Source organism: Mercenaria mercenaria, chromosome 5 (genome assembly GCF_021730395.1).
Source record: "Mercenaria mercenaria strain notata chromosome 5, MADL_Memer_1, whole genome shotgun sequence".
NCBI classification, from domain to species: Eukaryota; Metazoa; Mollusca; class Bivalvia; order Venerida; family Veneridae; genus Mercenaria; species Mercenaria mercenaria.
The window spans coordinates 11,465,028-11,484,246 of record NC_069365.1 but is presented as its reverse complement, the minus strand read 5'-3'; the positions used below and the strand labels follow the sequence as shown (position 1 = coordinate 11,484,246).

General features: G+C 36.4%; 1 protein-coding gene across 1 annotated transcript in view; it reads left to right on the top strand.

Annotated features, from left to right (window-relative positions):
• LOC123556452 (transcription factor SPT20 homolog) overlaps nt 1–19,219 on the top strand; it is a 77,175-nt gene that overhangs the window by 23,871 nt on the left and 34,085 nt on the right. The window contains exons 5-11 of the mRNA XM_053542661.1: nt 4,468–4,623; nt 4,905–4,940; nt 6,587–6,625; nt 7,318–7,425; nt 7,967–8,160; nt 16,009–16,153; nt 18,852–18,971. Coding sequence (XP_053398636.1) covers nt 4,468–4,623; nt 4,905–4,940; nt 6,587–6,625; nt 7,318–7,425; nt 7,967–8,160; nt 16,009–16,153; nt 18,852–18,971 — 798 coding nt within the window. The remainder of the gene's footprint in view (nt 1–4,467; nt 4,624–4,904; nt 4,941–6,586; nt 6,626–7,317; nt 7,426–7,966; nt 8,161–16,008; nt 16,154–18,851; nt 18,972–19,219) is intronic.

Genomic DNA, 19,219 nt, shown 5'->3' with positions numbered 1-19,219 from the left:
GCTGTATTTTTCAACTGATCTTCATGAAATTCGGTCAGAATGATTACCTTGATGAAATCTAGGCCGAGTTTGAAAATGGGTCATCTGGGGTCAAAAACTAGGTCACTAGGTCAAATCAAGGAAAAACCTTGTGTATGCGATAGAGGCTGTATTTTTCAACTGATCTTCATGAAATTTGGTCAGAATGATTACCTTGATAAAATCTAGGCCGAGTTCGAAAATAAGTCATCTCGGATCAAAAACTAGGTCACTAGGTCAAATCAAGGAAAAACCTTGTGTATGCGATAGAGGCTGTATTTTTCAATTGATCTTCATGAATTATGGTCAGAATGATTACCTTGATGAAATCTAGGACGAGTTCGAAAATGGGTCATCTGGGGTCAAAAACTAGGTCACTAGGTCAAATCAAGGAAAAACCTTGTGTATGCGATAGAGGCTGTATTTTTCAGTTGATCTTCATGAAATTTGGTCAGAATGATTACCTTGATGAAATCTAGGCCGAGTTCGAAAATGGGTCATCTGGGGTCAAAAACTAGGTCACTAGGTCAAATCAAAGAAAAACCTTGTGTATGCAAAAGAGGCTGTATTTTTCAACTGATCCATGAAATTTAGTCAGAATGATTACCTTGATAAAATCTAGGCAGAGTTTGAAAATGGGTCATCTAGAGTCAAAAACTAGGTCACTAGGTCAAATCGAAGAAAAACATTGTGTATGCAATAGAGGCTGTATTTTTCAATTGATCTTCATGAAATTTGTTCAGAGTGATTGCCTTGATGAAATCTAGGTCGAGTGTGAATATGGTTTATCTGAGATCAAAAACAAGGTCACTAGGTCAAATTAAAGAAAAACCTTGTGTATGCGATAGAGGCTGTATTTTTCAATTGATCTTCATTAAATTTGGTCAGAATGATTGCCTTGATAAAATCTAGGTCGAGTTTGAACATGGGTCATCTAGGGTAAAAAACTAGGTCACTAGGTCAAAGTAAAGAAAAATCTTGTGTATGCAATAGAGACTGTATTTTTCAATTGATTTTTATGAAATTTGGTCAGGATGATTGCCTTATTGAATCTAGGTCGACTTTGAATATGGGTCATTTTGGGTCAGAAACTAGGTCATTTGGTCAAATCAAAAAAAAACCTTGTGTATGTGATAGAGGCTGTATTTTTCAATTGATCTTCATGAATTTTGGTCAGAATGAATGCCTTGATAAAATCTAGGTCAAATTTGAACATGGGTCATCTAGGGTCAAAAACTAGGTCACTAGGTCATATCTAAGAAAATGCTTGTTTAATCCCAAGAGGCCAATTTTTTGGTCCAATCTTAATGAAAATTGGTCAGAATATTTGTTTCCATGAAATCACTAGGTCAGACATGTTTTACACTGTTATGGTGTGTTTCTTAGGTGAGCGACCTAGGGCCATCTTGGCCCTCTTGTTTAAGATGCAACTTATTTTTTTTTTAAAATTTGGATGACATGTACAGTTTAGCACACAGATCTTAAAACTTACCTTCAGTGATCTTGAATGTGACCTACTGACCTACTTTCTTTATATTTTAGCATCATTTTGCCATTTGAAACATGTGGCTCATATTATTCAGGTGAGCAATCCCGGGTCATCACAACCCTCTTGTTTACTAGACTGATCTGAAAAATTTGGACATCTCGCAAGTTTTCATAATGTGTGTTGATGGTAAAATGACAGTTTTAAGAAGATAACATTTTTGTTAATGGAAATTTCTCTACAATGTAGATTTTAATGAAACCTCTCACATTTGTAAATACATATATTATTTAAAGTATAATATTGTGAAATAAGATGTGTCGATGCGTGTGTGTGTGTTGTTATTAGTTTTCAACTGTCCGTCTGTTCGTTCGTTCGTTATTTTGTCACAATGTTAACTTTTTGCATGAAGGCACTTTACTCACGAACCACTGCACCAAGGACCTTCAAACTTCACATGCTGATAGTACTTATTGAGTAACGACCCCTACTGACTTTGGGGTCACCAGGCCAAAGGTCAAGGTCACAGGGGCTAATGTTAACTTTTTGCATGAAGGCACTGTACTCGCGAACCACTGCACTCAGGACCTTCAAACTTCACCCGCAGATAGTACTTATTGAGTACACGACCCCTACTGACTTTGGTGTCACCAGGTCAAAGGTCGAGGTCACAGGGGCTAATGTTAACTTTTTGCATGAAGGCACTTTACTCGCAAACCACTGCACCCAGGACCTTCAATCTTCACATGCTGATAGTACTTATTGAGTACACAACCCCTACTGACTTTGGGGTCACCAGGTCAAAGGGGTCACAGGGGCTAATGTTAACTTTTTGCATGAAGGCACTTTACTCACGGACCACTGCACCCAGGACTTTCAAACTTCTCATGCTAATAGTACTTATTGAGTACACGACCCCTATTGACTTTGGGGTCACCAGGTCAAAGGTCAAGGTCACCAGGTCAAAGATCAAGGTGCTGCGGGGGCATTTGTCACCATTAGTGACAGCTCTTGTTGTTTTTTCTTTTTGAGATATTTACTGATGATGAAGGAGATCCGCACATAACATGCTAATTTCAAGACATTATTTGAAATTATTTAATGTGTCAAATGTTTTACAATCATATTTAATCTTTATAAAAATAGCAATGTTGTAGTTTTACTAAATTTTCTAACAGATTGCCATTAATTTATAAAATGATGTTCATTTTGTATACTGAGCAGTGAGTACAGGCTTTATCCTACGTTTTCTGAGCAAATAATGTTTAACCATTACTACCCGAGTTTATCGAACATGCAATGAGGTGCATTATTATATCTACATATGAAGGATAGACATTGTAAACATATTTTTTGAACTGGAAAAAAATAAAATATTCTCTATAAACATATATATATATACATTGTTACAAGGTGTTGTTAAGAAGTTGTGACATATGGCAAGATTGTGAACTTGAATGACTAGTGCCTGACACTCGGTATTGTTTGGTTTAACTGTTATTTGTTCCCAATCTGTCAGTTCAAGTGATTTATGGGTTTTTGTAAAGGTATCTTAACAATGCTTTGATCATGTGGCGATCATGTAGGTATTGACTTGAAACTTGTTATGTAAGAGATTTTACACTGTCAAATGAAGACATTTTGCTGTTGAAGTTTAACATCAGTAAATGTTTTTGGGAGAAAGATATTTCCAGGCCTGTGATTCTGTGTCCTGGAAGCAAGGCATTTTAGAAGCACTGTCAAGTGTACGATTTAATCAAAGAATTTCAATAGATAATTGCACTTTGTTTAGCAACTTTGGAAATTTTGTGAACACTTGTCTGCCTCAGACTTAGTTTTGTTCACATTTAGTCACCTATTTGTTGCTACTTCATTTTGTCAAAATGTAAATAATTGTTATAACCAGTGGTATATGAATTGCTGCTGTGATCAAGTCATCACATAAGCTCATGTGTCTTTACTTTACTCAAAATATTTTAGATCTTGTTAGCTAGGTGCTTCCATGGCCATTCGGTTAAGGTTGCTGTCAGCCAGGTGCTTCCATGGCCATTCGGTTAAGGTTGCTGTCAGCCAGGTGCTTCCATGGCCATTCGGTTAAGGTTGCTGTCAGCCAGGTGCTTCCATGGCCATGTGGTTAAGGTTGCTGTCAGCCAGGTGCTTCCATGGCCATGTGGTTAAGGTTGCTGTCAGCCAGGTGCTTCCATGGCCATGTGGTTAAGGTTGCTGTCAGCCAGGTGCTTCCATGGCCGAGTGGTTAAGGTTGCTGATTTTGAATCACTTACCCCTCACTGCTGTGGACTCAAAACTTTGCTCGGGTATAGAATTCTTCCATGTTAAGAAGCCATCTAGAAGGTCAGTGGTTCTGGCCAGTTGGTTGACCAATACCTGTTTGGGCAGACAGTGGTCTTCTACCAGCATGAAAAGCTGGAAAGTTGATGTTTTACCTATAATTGAGTTATTATACGCCCGAAGGGAGGTATTATGTTATGACGCCAGAGTCCATCCGTCTGTCTGTTAGCAATCTTGTGTCCCCTCTGAAGCTCTTGAACCCGTTGAAGAATTTCAAAGATGATCATCACATCGAGCGACAAACAGAGCGCATGTTTTGGATGGGTCTCTTCAAGGTCACAGGGGTCAAAGGTCATATGATTTTGTTTCATGTCCACTCTGTAACTCTTGAACTGCTTGAAGGATTTTAAAGAAACATAGCACAAATGTTCACCACATCGAGACAACATGCAGAGTGCATGTCTCGGAAGGCTCGCTTCAAGGTCAAGGTCACACTTAGGGATCAAAGGTCATACCTTTGGGCATATATTGCTCCACATTGCGATGCTCTTGTTGTGATATTAAACCCAACACAAAAAAGGCTCTTTTATCCAAACTTGTTCGGCATGTCATTTATATATCATAGAAAGGTGTACATTCAGATACTTTTAATTCCATATTTTGTTTATTTTCAGAAATTACAATGTAACACACATTTACTGAAAAAGTTAGTGCGTAGAGAAAAATTGAACTGCCTGATACTGAACCTGTATCCTGGCAACGATGGATACTCTCTAATGTTGAGGAGTAAAACTGGTGTGGAAACAGAGACATGCAAGCTTCCTTATGAGGTTAGCATTAAAATTACTCATGTTTACATCTTTTACGATAAATTGATTGATTTTTTTTTCTGTGTTGGTTGTACTCATGTAGACTTGTTTGCTGCCAGTTAAAAAACAAATACTGCAAATAAAAATACAAACACTTCCTAAATACTGGACAAAGAGGAAAGGAATGAGTGAGTAGGTGTTTGAAATGGTATACTGATACAAGATCCATCCAGAAATCAATAATATACGGTTTAGGTTGTATTTGATAATTAACAGCAGTCATACTTTTCTGTATAATTCAGGTTACAGAACTATTAGACTACATTGATGATTCAGAGGTAAGTATTCATATTCAGGTCAGTAGTCACAGTATGGTGTCTGTTTGTATACCTTGATTACAGCTTTTTAAAAGCTGTGGTAGTATGGTTTGGACTATATAAAGTTTATCGCAGTCCTAGTTCATTTTATATCCATGTTGACAAATATTTAGTTTTTATGCCTCCGAAGGGAGGCATATTAGTTTTCAACTGTCCGTCCGTTAGTTCGTCACAACGTTAACTTACAACGTTAACTTTTTGCATGAAGGCACTTTACTTGCGAACCACTGCACCCAGGACCTTCAAACTTCACATGCTGATAGTACTTATTGAGTACACGACCCCTACTGACTTTCGGGTCACCAGGTCAAAGGTCAAGGTCACCAGGTCAAAGGTCTCGCTGCGTGGGCATTTGTCACCATTAGTGACAGCTCTGGTTTCAAGATGTTGATATGTTAAAATTTATGCTATGAGCAGGATTCAAAGGGAAGTTACAAAATTATTCAGCCTAGCTAGAGCCCTGCTAATTTTCTACCAGCTATGCTAGCTTGGCCTAGCTAGAGCCCTGCAAGTTTTCTGCCAGCTATGCTAGCTTGGCCTAGCTAGAGTCCTGTAAGTTTTCTGCCAGCTATGCTAGCTTGGCCTAGCTAGAGCCCTGCAAGTTTTCTGCCAGCTGTGCTAGCTTGGCCTAGCTAGAGCCCTGCAAGTTTTCTGCCAGCTATGCTAGCTCGGCCTAGCTAGAGCCCTGCAAGTTTTCTGCCAGCTGTGCTAGCTCGGCCTAGCTAGAGTCCTGCAAGTTTTCTGCCAGCTGTGCTAGCTTGGCCTAGCTAGAGCCCTGCAAGTTTTCTGCCCGCTGTGCTAGCTTGGCCTAGCTAGAGCCCTGCAAGTTTTCTACCAGCTGTGCTAGCTTGGCCTAGCTAGAGCCCTGCAAGTTTTTTACCAGCTGTGCTAGCTTGGCTTAGCTAGAGCCCTGCAAGTTTTCTGCCAGCTGTGCTAGCTTGGCCTAGCTAGAGCCCTGCAAGTTTTCTGCCCGCTGTGCTAGCTTGGCCTAGCTAGAGCCCTGCAAGTTTTCTACCAGCTGTGCTAGCTTGGCCTAGCTAGAGCCCTGCAAGTTTTTTACCAGCTTGGCTTAGCTAGAGCCCTGCAAGTTTTTTACCAGCTGTGCTAGCTTGGCTTAGCTAGAGCCCTGCAAGTATTTTACCATCTATGCTAGCTTGGCTTAGCTAGAGGCCTGCCAGTTTTTTACCAGCTATGCTAGCTTGGCTTAGCTAGAGGCCTGCCAGTTTTTTACCAGCTGTGCTAGCTTGGCTTAGCTAGAGCCCTGCAAGTTTTTTACCAGCTGTGCTAGCTTGGCTTAGCTAGAGCCCTGCAAGTTTTTTATCAGCTATGCTAGCTTGGCTTAGCTAGAGCCCTGCAAGTTTTTTACCAGCTATGCTAGCTGTCTGGCAATTGTGGTTGCTGTTCATGATTGGTAATTGTAGTGTGCAAGTTATAAAACCATTGTTAACACCAGTCATTTCCAAGGGATTCTGCAGATGTTGTTACACAAAGAAAGAAACATACGTTAACTCTAATTGAAACACGCAAATATCCTATATATATCTAAAATATGTTTTCCTTAATAGACTTACATGTACATTCAAGGAAAGTGACTTTTTTTATTCCAGCTTCCACCTTTCCTTGTTGATGTACTGGAGAAGGCTCAGGTTGGTACTATATTCAGTTATCAGTGCCTTGATGTGAAATATGTCAAAAAGCCTATGAATATATACTGCACTACTGAAACTAGTAAAAACATGATCAAAAGCTATCTGATTTCCCTTTCATAGATATGACACTGCAAAACTTCTGACATGATAATAAATGTAACCTCCTGGTGGATAGGCTGCACATAGTTTACAGCACCTAATCATGTGCTTCAGGCAGCATTTTGTTCATTGTCATTATTTTCTTGAAGATTTCGAGAAAAGTATTTGTTATAATGGTTATACTGGGGACATGCTTATCTTAACAATGGCTTTTCTGTATTGTATGCCGTGCTAATAAGTGCTGGACATTATGTTTTAGATGAATGTATTCTACAAAGATTGCATGATATAATGGATGTTTGAGATTATCATGTTGACGTGTGTTTTATCATATTGTAGGTGAACATATTTTACAATGGTTGTGTGATAGAGGAAATTCAAGATTATCATGTTGACACTTGTTTTATCATGTTGTAGGTGAATGTATTTTACAATGGTTGTACAATAGTTGAAATTCAAGATCATGTTGACACTTGTTTGATCATGTTGCAGGTGAATGTATTTTACAATGGTTGTGTGATAGTGGAAATTTAAAATTATCATGTTGGCACTAGTTTGATCATGTTGACACTTGTTTTATCATGTTGTAGGTGAATGTATTTTACAATGGGTGTGTGATAGTGGAGGTTCGAGATTTCAGACGAGCCACCAATGGGACATTTGATATGCAGTATGTTCTTCTCAAACCGAACACTCAGGTAAACACCTGTTCTACTTTCACTTTCTCCTGAATGGTTAAGGTTGCTGACTTCAAATCACTTACTCCTCATCAATGTGGGTTCAAGCCTCACTCCGGCATTGAATTCTTTAAGTGAGGAAGCCATCCAGCTGGCTTACAGAAGGTCAGTGGTTCTACCCAGGTGCCGGCTTGTGATGAAATAATGCACAGAGGGGCACCTGGGGTCTTCCTCCACCACCAAAGCTGGAAAGTCGCCATTGCCATATGACCTATAATTTTGTCAGTGCGACATTAATCCCAACAAAGTAAATAAATAAATCAACTTCATACCTCTGTAAACGAAATTTGAAGCTTGGATATACTGTGAAATCATCCTCAAAGCTAATCTCAACATATAAGATAAATTCCCATTCATTCTATCTTCAGAAGTTAAAATCCACAAATATTTGGATAGGGTATTCAGTTATTGTTTTAAAATTGTTCTGCTATTTGCCTAATTACTTTCTCAATTGGTTTTTTGAGAAAGACTTTTAAATTACTAGAATGATGAATATTTTCAGACTTTGTTAAGTGACATCAACAACTTGACAAATGATGGCAATGTTTGGACCCAGGAGGATCTGTTTATGTTGGAAAGTAAGTTACTCCTGGCTACAGAGGAGCCGCTCTGTCTGGATCCGTCCCCGGCCGTGGTCCTTGTGGCTAACAGGCAACAGTATGACAGGAAGAAACTCAACACTCCATTACTGAAAAGGTTTGTTTTCATAATTTTCTGCATATATCTGTAGGGTCTAGTTGTGCTAGGGCTTAATCTAGCTGTGTTGTTAATCTAGCTGTCTGCCAGCTCAGTAGGGACAGTGCAAGTCTACAGATGAGGTCAAAGTGTTTCGAGGGGTGAATGCGACAAAGTGCTAAGTGCATATCATGAAATTTTACAGGAGAAGGAAAAAACATTCCTGTTGCTTTATAATTCTGACAGCTGTTGTAATATTTTTAAATCTGATTAAAAACAACTTTATTTTTTTAAATCTAGTGGAATTTTTAAAGAAATGTCTGACAGAAAAGAAATTTTAATCAAAATGTCACTTAGAACTTTTTCGCACTCCAAATAGATACAAATTTGCAAAAATTTAAGTGCGACAAAATTCTAAGTGATTTTATATTTTATTATTAAAGGGACATAAAATTCATCTTTTTGTACCCAGTTTTTTGTAGTGTTTGAAATCATTGAATAAAATGAACTTTACTAAAACCATGTCACTTATAACTTTTTCGCAGTCATTTTTGTTTACTATTATAAAACTTTGTGACTTCGAAAAGAGTCTAAGTGACATTATAAGTAAGCCTTTACAATGTATAGGTCATCCAAAGTTTTTGCTTTTGAGCTTATTTTTCTTTAGAAGGAACTATTTTTCATGTATCTATTAAAACAACATGGTGTTTGATGGCTGGACACAAGAAGTGGGTCCTTTAATTTCTTTCACAGTAATCAAAAGTAGTGTTCACTGTACAGAGCATAGCATAACGAATGAAACTGCTTTATCTGCTGATAATCATTTCAATAATACATGAAAATATTTATCACACTAAGAAACAACACATAATTGTTTTCCATTTTATTTATTTAAAGCTTTTAAACTTAGTAATTTCTCTGACTTACAATTACACTGAACAAAAATGGCTAGCCAATCACAATGTATCTTTATAAATTATATTCTTTGGCTTAGATAGTGTATCAGTTTTATGAGAATTATAAAAACTGTAATTCAGACATGATATTTTCCTCAGAGTTAAAAATTCATGCATTCTAATATGACTAGCAATGCATTATTCATCACAACGCTATTATGTTAACATCATGTCAACATGATATTTAGCACCATTTAGTGCTTTCAAATTTGATTCAGTATTTTACCTAATAGCATTTTTAAAATGAAATGTAACACTGCACAACTGTCTAGATTAATTTACGCACATAGTAATCTGGTATATTCGCTTTACAGAATAATTTGCCATCATTTTCGCCCAAATTGAATTCTTCCCCAAGAAGTATTACCATTTCCAGTCCTGGTGTGTATAAACAAAGGAGCGTGATGACACGCCATGCATACAATGTGTATGTAACACAAAGAAACAGTTCCATAATATTGATCTAAATTTTACGACAAAGACATATTAGAAAGGAAATTTTCTATATCAAAATTATTTATACAATCTGGCAGTAATAATCGTTCGAAATAATTTCACTCGAGCTGCGCCCTTGTGAAATTATTACACCTGATGTATAACCACCTATCATGCATAAATAATGTTAAAACACTGCTTTGGTGTAAATTATTTCTTAATTACTGTATCACTAGAATTAAATATTTCTAGAAATATTTACAAATGTTGAACAGCTGGTATTGTTCAGTATAATGCTTTGATTCAGTAAAACAGTTCTCTTTCAATAGCAAAATGTTTTTTTCCTGTAAAAAAAAATGTTTACAATAAATAAAGTTGAAATCATCATGCATTTTCCTATTCTGTACTTAGATTAATGTTGAGTACAGAAAACAGTGTTTCAATTTATTTTTTGCCCAATGAAGCTTCAATACTTTAATTATTGAGAAATATACATATAAGTTGGAAAGCTTGTTTCAAGATCTAGCCTCTCAAAACAGTATAATTAAATAACTTAACCTGACTAAATAATCTATTATAAGAGTTAGTCTCAGTTACACTACACCGTATAGCATTAACGGATGTTTAACGTATAACAAAATTTCCAATCCGTTCGTTCCATTCGCATGCGTTTCTTTTCCGTTTCTCATGCGGCATCTGCACTCCTTGTTCTGCGAAATTCGTTCAACCCACTGGAAGGTTTTGAGCATGTTCAAAATTTAGAACGTACACCACCGGACAAAGTTGTCCGTTAGATGTACGGTAGCAATGTGCTGATATGTGTTTTGTTCGTTACTCCTGCGTTCCCTATTCTGATCTTGACCAGTTCGCATCCGTTCTTGTCAGGTTCACATTCGTTCTTGTCCGGTGGACCTGATTCATGGCTGGACTACTACCGAATGATGCAACGGATGTAACCTATGTTCAACGGACGGTAACTGACAAGAACGTTTTGTCAGTTTCTCATGCGTTGCGCTTTTGTTTTACACGGTACAAGTCTGTTATTAGTACGGTGACATCCGTTAATTGAACATTGTTCATCCTGTATATATGCGTAAATCTTGTGGTCATTGTGTGTTTTATGCGCCCAATACACCAAGCGCGAGAGCATCGAGCAGCAGCGGGGAATGCCTTTCGTCACCGGATAACTTTCTGTCACAGTTTTTATATACATTTGGCGTCCGTTAACGCTATATGGTGTCGTGTGACTTACACCTAAGAAGTTAATGTCAATCTACTCCACATTGCCATTTCTGTGCAGTGCAGGTCATGCATACTAATAACATACACTACAAATCAAACTGTCATTGTGTAACATAGATTCCACTTTAATATTAAGTTTAGATGTTTCTTCAAGATATATTAATGATTTTGAGTTTTTATTTGGTTACAAATATGAAACAGTTTCCAGAGATATGGCTTTATTTTCAGTGTGGAATTGTCAATCAAATTCTCTGTGGCAATGGCATGCTGGCATTAATCAACAGTCACTTTAGGTGACACTGAACCTTTTCAAGATCATTAAACTTTGATTCCAAAGATTTCATTCCATGTTCTATGAAATTCTCCAGATATCACTATAATTATACACAGCAGTTAACCAACAATAAGATAAGATACATGTGTTCCTAATAATTTTCTGAAAGCCATGGTCATGCAGTCATTTCAGTTTCATCATTATAGCAGTTACTGTAATGGCTGTGTTAAATGTCATTGAACACTACTGATGTAAAAGTTGCATTATACTGTACTGTTTGTAATCTAAAAACTCATAACAATATATGAGTAAATTTATGAATACTTAAAAAGTACACAGATTTTGGTAAAAAACCTATGTTTTTCTTATCCGGAGCAGTAATCACCAGAAGCTCCGATATATGCATTTATTCACTATTCACTTTACTGGAGACATAGAAAATGTGGTTAAGAAATTTCAAAAGACACCTGACAAGGTTTAAGTTAACTGTGAAATGACAAAAAGATGAGCAATCAATCTAAATTCCAGGCCAAGATGAACTTATTCGTATATTCTTGTGATTCAATCATATACTATGAAAATGCTACAATACAACTGTATACTGTGATTCACATTAAACAAGAACTGTACAACTGTACAAACAGTCATAACTTGCCGATCGGTCACACATGTGTTAAACCGGAATCCACCTAAAAACCGGAATACACTTTCCATAACTGGAATACACCTGTATCTTTTTAATTAGAGGTATTTCTGAAGGTTTTTTTTAAGATTCAATCATATATATCGTAAATAATTAACATATGAAAGTAAAATAAAATACGTCCACTCAAAACGATAACCGTGCGGGAAATTATCATAACCGAAGTACACCCGTATTTTATGAATAAATGGTACTTTTGTAGGGTTTATTGCAGAACTCATTTGTATATAATATAAATAATTAATTAACAAAAGGAAAATAAAATATGATGATTTGTCAGTTACCGCATATTAGTTGTGTGCTAAATTACACGATTGTCCTTAGTATTCATATATTACTATGTAGTTAAGTACTTCTTGTTTTGTGTGGTAGCAGCACATAAAACACATGACATGCTGCTGAAATAAGAATAAGGTCATTGTATTTGGCAGGCATCGTAGGATCAGATTCTCCCTTAGCTGTTGCAACAGAGTATACTGCTTGGATCAGGGGTAGTTCCATTTGTACACCTGACCCAAGAGGCAAGATTTACAACACGTTAGTCAGAACTAGTGCAGTTGTACATATAGAAATACTTTTTGAAGTCAAATAAGTATATTTCACTAATGTATACTTTTCCCTGTCCTCATTTAGATCAAAAATCTTGAGACAAATGTTTGAAATAAAAAAAAAATCAGACAATTTCATCTGAAGAACTTTAAATGCATTCTGTCACTTAGCACTTTTTCACAGTAAACAATACTTGGTTTACAGCCACATGTTTACTGTGAAAAGTACCAAGTGAAAAAAAAGAAGAATAAAAATCAACTGTTTGTCAAAAAAAATAATAATCCTTTATACCAGATACTGATAATGATATCATACTTAAAGAAAAAGCAACTAAATGGCACAATTATTGAAAAATATTTGTCACTTGGTACATATACTGAGTGCAAACTTGATATAGTTCGGTGCGAAAAAGCGCCAAGTGACGTAAGGCACTTAGCACTGTGTCGCATTCAAATGGTATATCATTTTCATTTAGCACTTTTCGACCATTTTGTTATAAATTCATTTAATGGCTTGCTATAATCCTGATATTTTTACAGGACATGGGCGAGGTCATAAACACTTGATATATGAAAAAAAGTGATTTTTTCAAAAAATGTCACTTAGCACTGTGTCGCATTCACCCCTCGGTTTGTTCTCTGTGATAATTGATAAAAGACTTTATCTGAAATCATTTGTCCTCCACATCTGATTCATGTGGGGAAGTTGGTAGTTACTTGCAGAGAACTGGTTAGTACAGGTATAGAATCCAAGAACTTAGGTTAACTTCCTGCAGTTACATATATATTAACTGAAATACTTAGACAAGAACAAAGTTGATTTAGCTTTGCCACAGGTTAATCTAGTTGTAATCTAGTCATACCGGAGGTTAATCTACCCATGCCAGAAGTTAAGCTAGTCATGCAAGAGGTTGATCTAGTCATATCAGAGGTTAATCTACCCATGCCAGAAGATAAGCTAGTCATGCCAGAGGTTAATTTAGTCGTGCCAGAGGTAAATTTACTGTGAAATCATTAATTTTCGTTGGGGACTAATTTTCGTGGATTTCGTTGTTGAGTCAATCCACGAAATTTAATCCCAACGAAAAAATAAAATTCCCATTCATTTTATGTTCAAAAGTTGAAATCCACGAATTCATATCCCCATGAAATTGCTGTTTTGACCAAAACCACGAAATTTCATGCCCAAGAAATTAAATGATTTTACAGTACCCATCACAGAGGTTAGTCTAGTCATGTCAGAGGTTAATCTACACATACTGTAAGTTAAACTAGTCATGCCAGAGGCTGATCTAGTCACACCAGAGGTTAATTTAGTTGTGCCAGAGGTTAATCTACCCATCACAGAGGTTAGTCTAGTCATGTCAGAGGTTGATTTAGTCACACCAGAGGTTAATTTAGTTGTGCCAGAGGTTAATCTACCCATCACAGAGGTTAGTCTAGTCATGTCAGAGTTTGATCTAGTCACACCAGAGGTTAATTTAGTTGTGCCAGAGGTAAATCTGCCCATCACAGGTTAGTCTAATCATGTCAGAGGTTGATCTAGTCACACCAGAGGTTAATTTAGTCGTGCCAGAGGTTAATCTACCCATCACTGAGGTTAGTCTAATCATGTCAGAGGTTGATCTAGTCACACCAGAGGTTAATTTAGTTGTGCCAGAGGTTAATCTACCCATCACAGAGGTTAGTCTAATCATGTCAGAGGTTGATCTAGTCACTCCAGAGGTTAATTTAGTTGTGCCAGAGGTTAATCTGCCCATCACAGGGCTTAGCCTAATCATGTCAGAGGTTGATCTAGTCACATCAGAGGTTAATTTAGTTGTGCCAGAGGTTAATCTACCCATCACTGAGGTTAGTCTAATCATGTCAGAGGTTGATCTAGTCACACCAGAGGTTAATTTAGTTGTGCCAGAGGTTAATCTACCCATCACAGAGCTTAGTCTAATCATGTCAGAGGTTGATCTAGTCACATCAGAGGTTAATTTAGTTGTGCCAGAGGTTAATCTACCCGTCACAGAGGTTAGTCTCTTCATGTCAGAGGTTTAATTCATATGTTACGGCTTACTGAAGGTTGTTGGTTCAATTCAGAGGCCTGATGTAATTAATGACAAAGCACCTTGGGTCTTCTTTCATTATTGGAGATGGTGACTTTAGTGGCTTTAACAACCAAGAAACTGTATATATTCATTAACATGGTGTACTCATGAATCAGTGCAGAGTGTGGTCCAGGTTACAAAATGTCCATTTCTTATTGACTAAGAAATGTCATAACCTTATTAACCAAGCCATTTTAACTATGACGTTTTTAAAAGCAAATACATGAAAAGGTAAGTATTGACAGGATAGTAAGTTACTACATTCAATGAGTATATGATAACTTTCCTGTTACTGTGAAATTATTATTATTCGCGGGGGATTAATTTTCATGGATTTCATGATTCAGCCCAATGACGAAATAAAGTCGGCTAATAGCTATTCATAGCTAATGTTATTATTGTTTACAACCCGACTATAAATAAAAATTTGTATCTTGTATCTTGTAAGTCCCAACGAACAAATTGTGCCCAAGATGATAATGTTAATTGTACTCAATGTCGCCAAAAAGACACCATAGCCATCCAGTTGGGTCCATAATTGTGTTTATGTGGCAGTACTGACCTGCAGTTTTCGTGTAGTTTATGGCTCCATCAACGATAAACATAGATGTGCGTTGAAACAAAATTAACTACAGTATTTCATTCAGACATTTACCTGTGCTTTGTTTACGACATGCTTGTCAAAGTAAAAGCAGATAGTTACTAAAAATAGTAGTTTGACGTAGCGTCACGTTACAGACCGCACATGCTGCAGGTTTTGTATGTATTTAATCGGCCACGCTCTGAAATGTTTTACACTAGCCTTTATTTGTACAGACGTAGTAAACTACTTGTACTTTGGGACTATTAAATATTATAAATTAATTGCTAGATTTGCATCCGATGCATTATTACCCAATTCACATTACACGTTTCTTGGCAGGAAATAACACATGCACAAGTTCAACACCTTGTAATCGCGCATTCATGCTAAATTGTGCAAGACTATATCCCAGGTGCTACGGCTTTGACACTTTTTAATTGGTGCGGACTTTTCTTATTGAATTTTTCACAGTTTCATTAAGTTTTGCAAATTAGGGGTTGTATAAGATAACGTGGTCGTTAATTGGCACATGATCACTCCCTAATCTCCTGCAGCTTAAATTTAAATTTGGTTACCATGGTTACCATAGCGCTGTTTGACACGTGTTGGTTTCACATGTAAGAAAAAAAAATGATATACTAGATCTAGTCCAGGACCTGTGAAAATTATGAAGAAAAAAAATTGAAATCCACGAATTTACGTCCCCACAAAACAGCCGTTTGGGCCAAAACCATGAAATTTCGTGCAGTATGTAATTGAAATTCAGTTTTCAGATGAACAATACTTGAACATGAATACTAGCTTGGTAAATGTTTTTTTCTTGATTCAAATCATAAATACAAATGTAGTCCTATTAAACTTTTATCGCAGCTGTAATATTCAAATAGTTGGCCGACTTACAACATAAAAACTTTTCCATTAAAAGCTAAGTCGTAACATTGAGTGTGAAAGCTTCTTCATAGAATTCTGCCTATTGGTGTAATAGAGATGTTTTCATGCAGTCCAGTAATGATTGTGTTACCATGGTTACAGGTATGTGAGGAAGTACAACCAGGGTGCAGCAAACAGGAAGAGGAAGTTTGCTGTGTGTAGTGCACCCAGTGAACTCAAGCTGCATGATTTCATCAGCAAAAAGAAAGATAAGAAAACCTCTACCAGTGTTAAATTTGGAAAATATGTAAGTTTTCACTGATGTTATATCCTACAATGTTTTATTCATGGCGTAATGTTGTATCTGGCAGTATTTTATTTGTGGTGCTTACCAGTTGTGTAAGAGCAGTAAGTGTACTTATGTAATAAATTTCACAGGCTTAAAAGAAAACTGATATGGTTACTGTATAGGGGCTTTCAAATCATAAGTTTTATTTCCACAAACTATGATTTTAAAGATCTGTTCATTTCGTTATCATACAGAACAAGGGAGGTAACTCTAACATACAGAAGTAAAACTCAATTTAAATTATTTTGTAACTTTTTGTGTACGAGGGTCATTTAATATAAAATGCAGTCATTGCTGTAAATTATAGTTTGCTATTTACCCATAGAAGCACATGGTGATAATTGACAGGTGGACCAATATTTTCAAGTTTACTATTTACCCATAGAAGCACATTGTAATAATTGACTGGTGGACCAATATTTTCAAGTTTGCTGTTTACCCATAGAAGCACATTGTAATAAATGACAGGTGGACCAATGTTTTCAAGTTTACTATTTACCCATAGAAGCACATTGTAATAATTGACAGGTGGACCAATGTTTTCAAGTTTACTATTTACCCATAGAATCAAATTGTAATAATTGACTAGTGGACCAATATTTTCAAGTTTGCTGTTTACCCATAGAAGCACATTGTAATAATTGACAGGTGGACCAATGTTTTCAAGTTTACTATTTACCCATAGAAGCTCATTGTAATAATTGACAGGTGGACCAATATTTTTAGCTCGACTATTCGAAGAATAGTCTAGCTATTCTACTCACCCTGGCGTCGGCGTCGGCGTCACACCTTGGTTAAGTTTTTGCATGCAAGTACATACAGCCATCAATTAAAGGCATATAGCTTTGAAACTTATTTTTTCTTTTTCAAGGTCAATTACCAACCTCTCTGGGTCAAGTCCCATAACTCTGACATGTATTTTGAGCAAATTATGCCCCCTTTTGGACTTAGAAAATTTTGGTTAAAGTTTTACATGCAAGTTACTATCTCCAAAACTAATGCAGATATTGATTTGAAACTTCAATGCAGATATTGATTTGAAACTTCACGTGTGTCTTCGGGGTTATAAAACTAGTTGATAGCAGCAAGTCCCATAACTCTGACCTTCATTTTGGCCAAATTATGCCCCCTTTTGGACTTAGAAAATTCTGGTTAAAGTTTTGTGTGCAAGTACATACAGCTATTTCTAAAAGGCATATAGATTTGAAACTTATTTTTTCTTTTTCTAGATCAATTACCAACCTCACTGGGTCAAGTCCCATAACTCTGACATGTATTTTGAGCAAATTGTGCCCCCTTTTAGACTTAGAAAATTTTGGTTAAAGTTTTACATGCAAGTTACTATCTCCAAAACTAATGCAGATATTGATTTGAAACTTCACATGTGTCTTCAGGGTTATAAAACTAGTTGATAGCAGCAAGTCCCATAACTCTGACCTTCATTTTGGCCAAATTATGCCCCCTTTTGGACTTAGCAAATTCTGGTTAAAGTTTTGTGTGCAAGTACATACAGCTATTACTAAAAGGCATATAGATTTGAAACTTATTTTTTCTTTTTCTAGATCAATTACTAACCTCACTGGATCAAGTCCCATAACTCTTGCATGTATTTTCAGAAAATTATTCCCCTTTTTGGACTTAGAAAATCCTGGTTAAAGTTTTGCGTGCAAGTACATACAGCAATTACTAAAAGGCATATAGATTTGAAACTTTTTTTTTCTTTTTCTAGATCAATTACCAACCTCACTGGATCAAGTCCCATAACTCTGGCATGTATTTTGGGCAAATTATGCCCCCTTTTGGACTTTGAAATTTCTGGTTAAAGTTTTACATGCGAGTTTCCATCTCCAAAACTAATGCAGATATTGAATTGAAACTTCACATGTGCCTTCGGGGTTATAAAACTAGTTGATAGCAGCAAGTCCCATAACTGATATGCATTTTGGTCAAATTATGCGCCCTTTTGAACTTAAAACTCTTTTGATATTTAACCTTTTCGGGTAATATTTTCCCGTTCTGGGACAATATTTCGAATAGTCGAGCTTGGCTGTCTTACGGACAGCTCTTGTTAAGTTTACTATTTACCCATAGAAGCACATTGTAATAATTGACTGGTGGACCCATATTTTCAAGTTTGCTATTTACCCATACAAGCACATTGTAATAATTGACAGGTGGACCAATGTTTTCAAATTTACTATTTATCCATAGAAGCACATTGTAATAATTGACAGGTGGACCAATATTTTTAAGTTTGCTATTTACCCATACAAGCACATTGTAATAACTGACAGGTGGACCAATATTTTCAAGTTTACTATTTACCCATAGAAGCACATTGTAATAATTGACTGGTGGACCAATATTTTTAAGTTTGGTATATGGTTTTTACAAAATTCTACATTGTAGAACAATATGTTTTAAACATATAGAACTAATCTTTAACAGAATAAGGTGTCCACCTTGTTTTTAGTACATTCCAGATCGGACTCTGAGTTCAAATTTTATTATAAAAAGATGTGAACACACAAATTTGAAGCATGTGAAAAAAGTGGGTCTGCCAATATGTTTTGAATCAAAGAAAACTGTCAAAATTCTGTTTTACGTGATTGAAATATTTTGGAGACATAATCATCTTTATACCTACCTGCTGCAGACTGTGGACAGCTGGAAACAGAATCCTGTAGCACTGACAGCTCCAGAAAGTGTAGATGTGGAAAAATTTGCTAAAATTATTGAAAAACCTGAGAAAAGTATCATCAAGGACAATTCTTTGGTAAGGACTTCCATTTCTTCTGTTAAAGTTTTCCTGCAAGTATAGGTATGCACTGGAAGTTTTCCCTGTATTCACAGTGGCTCTTTGTAGTGGTATGTAAATGCCATTGATTCAAACTAAATAATCTTATTAATGTACTGCCTCGGAATGTACTAGGGGTTTTCCTTCTGTGTAAGGTCATGGGTTTGTTCCCTGATCTCTTCATACCAAACACATAAAAATGATACCTGTAGCTCCTTTGGCTCTCA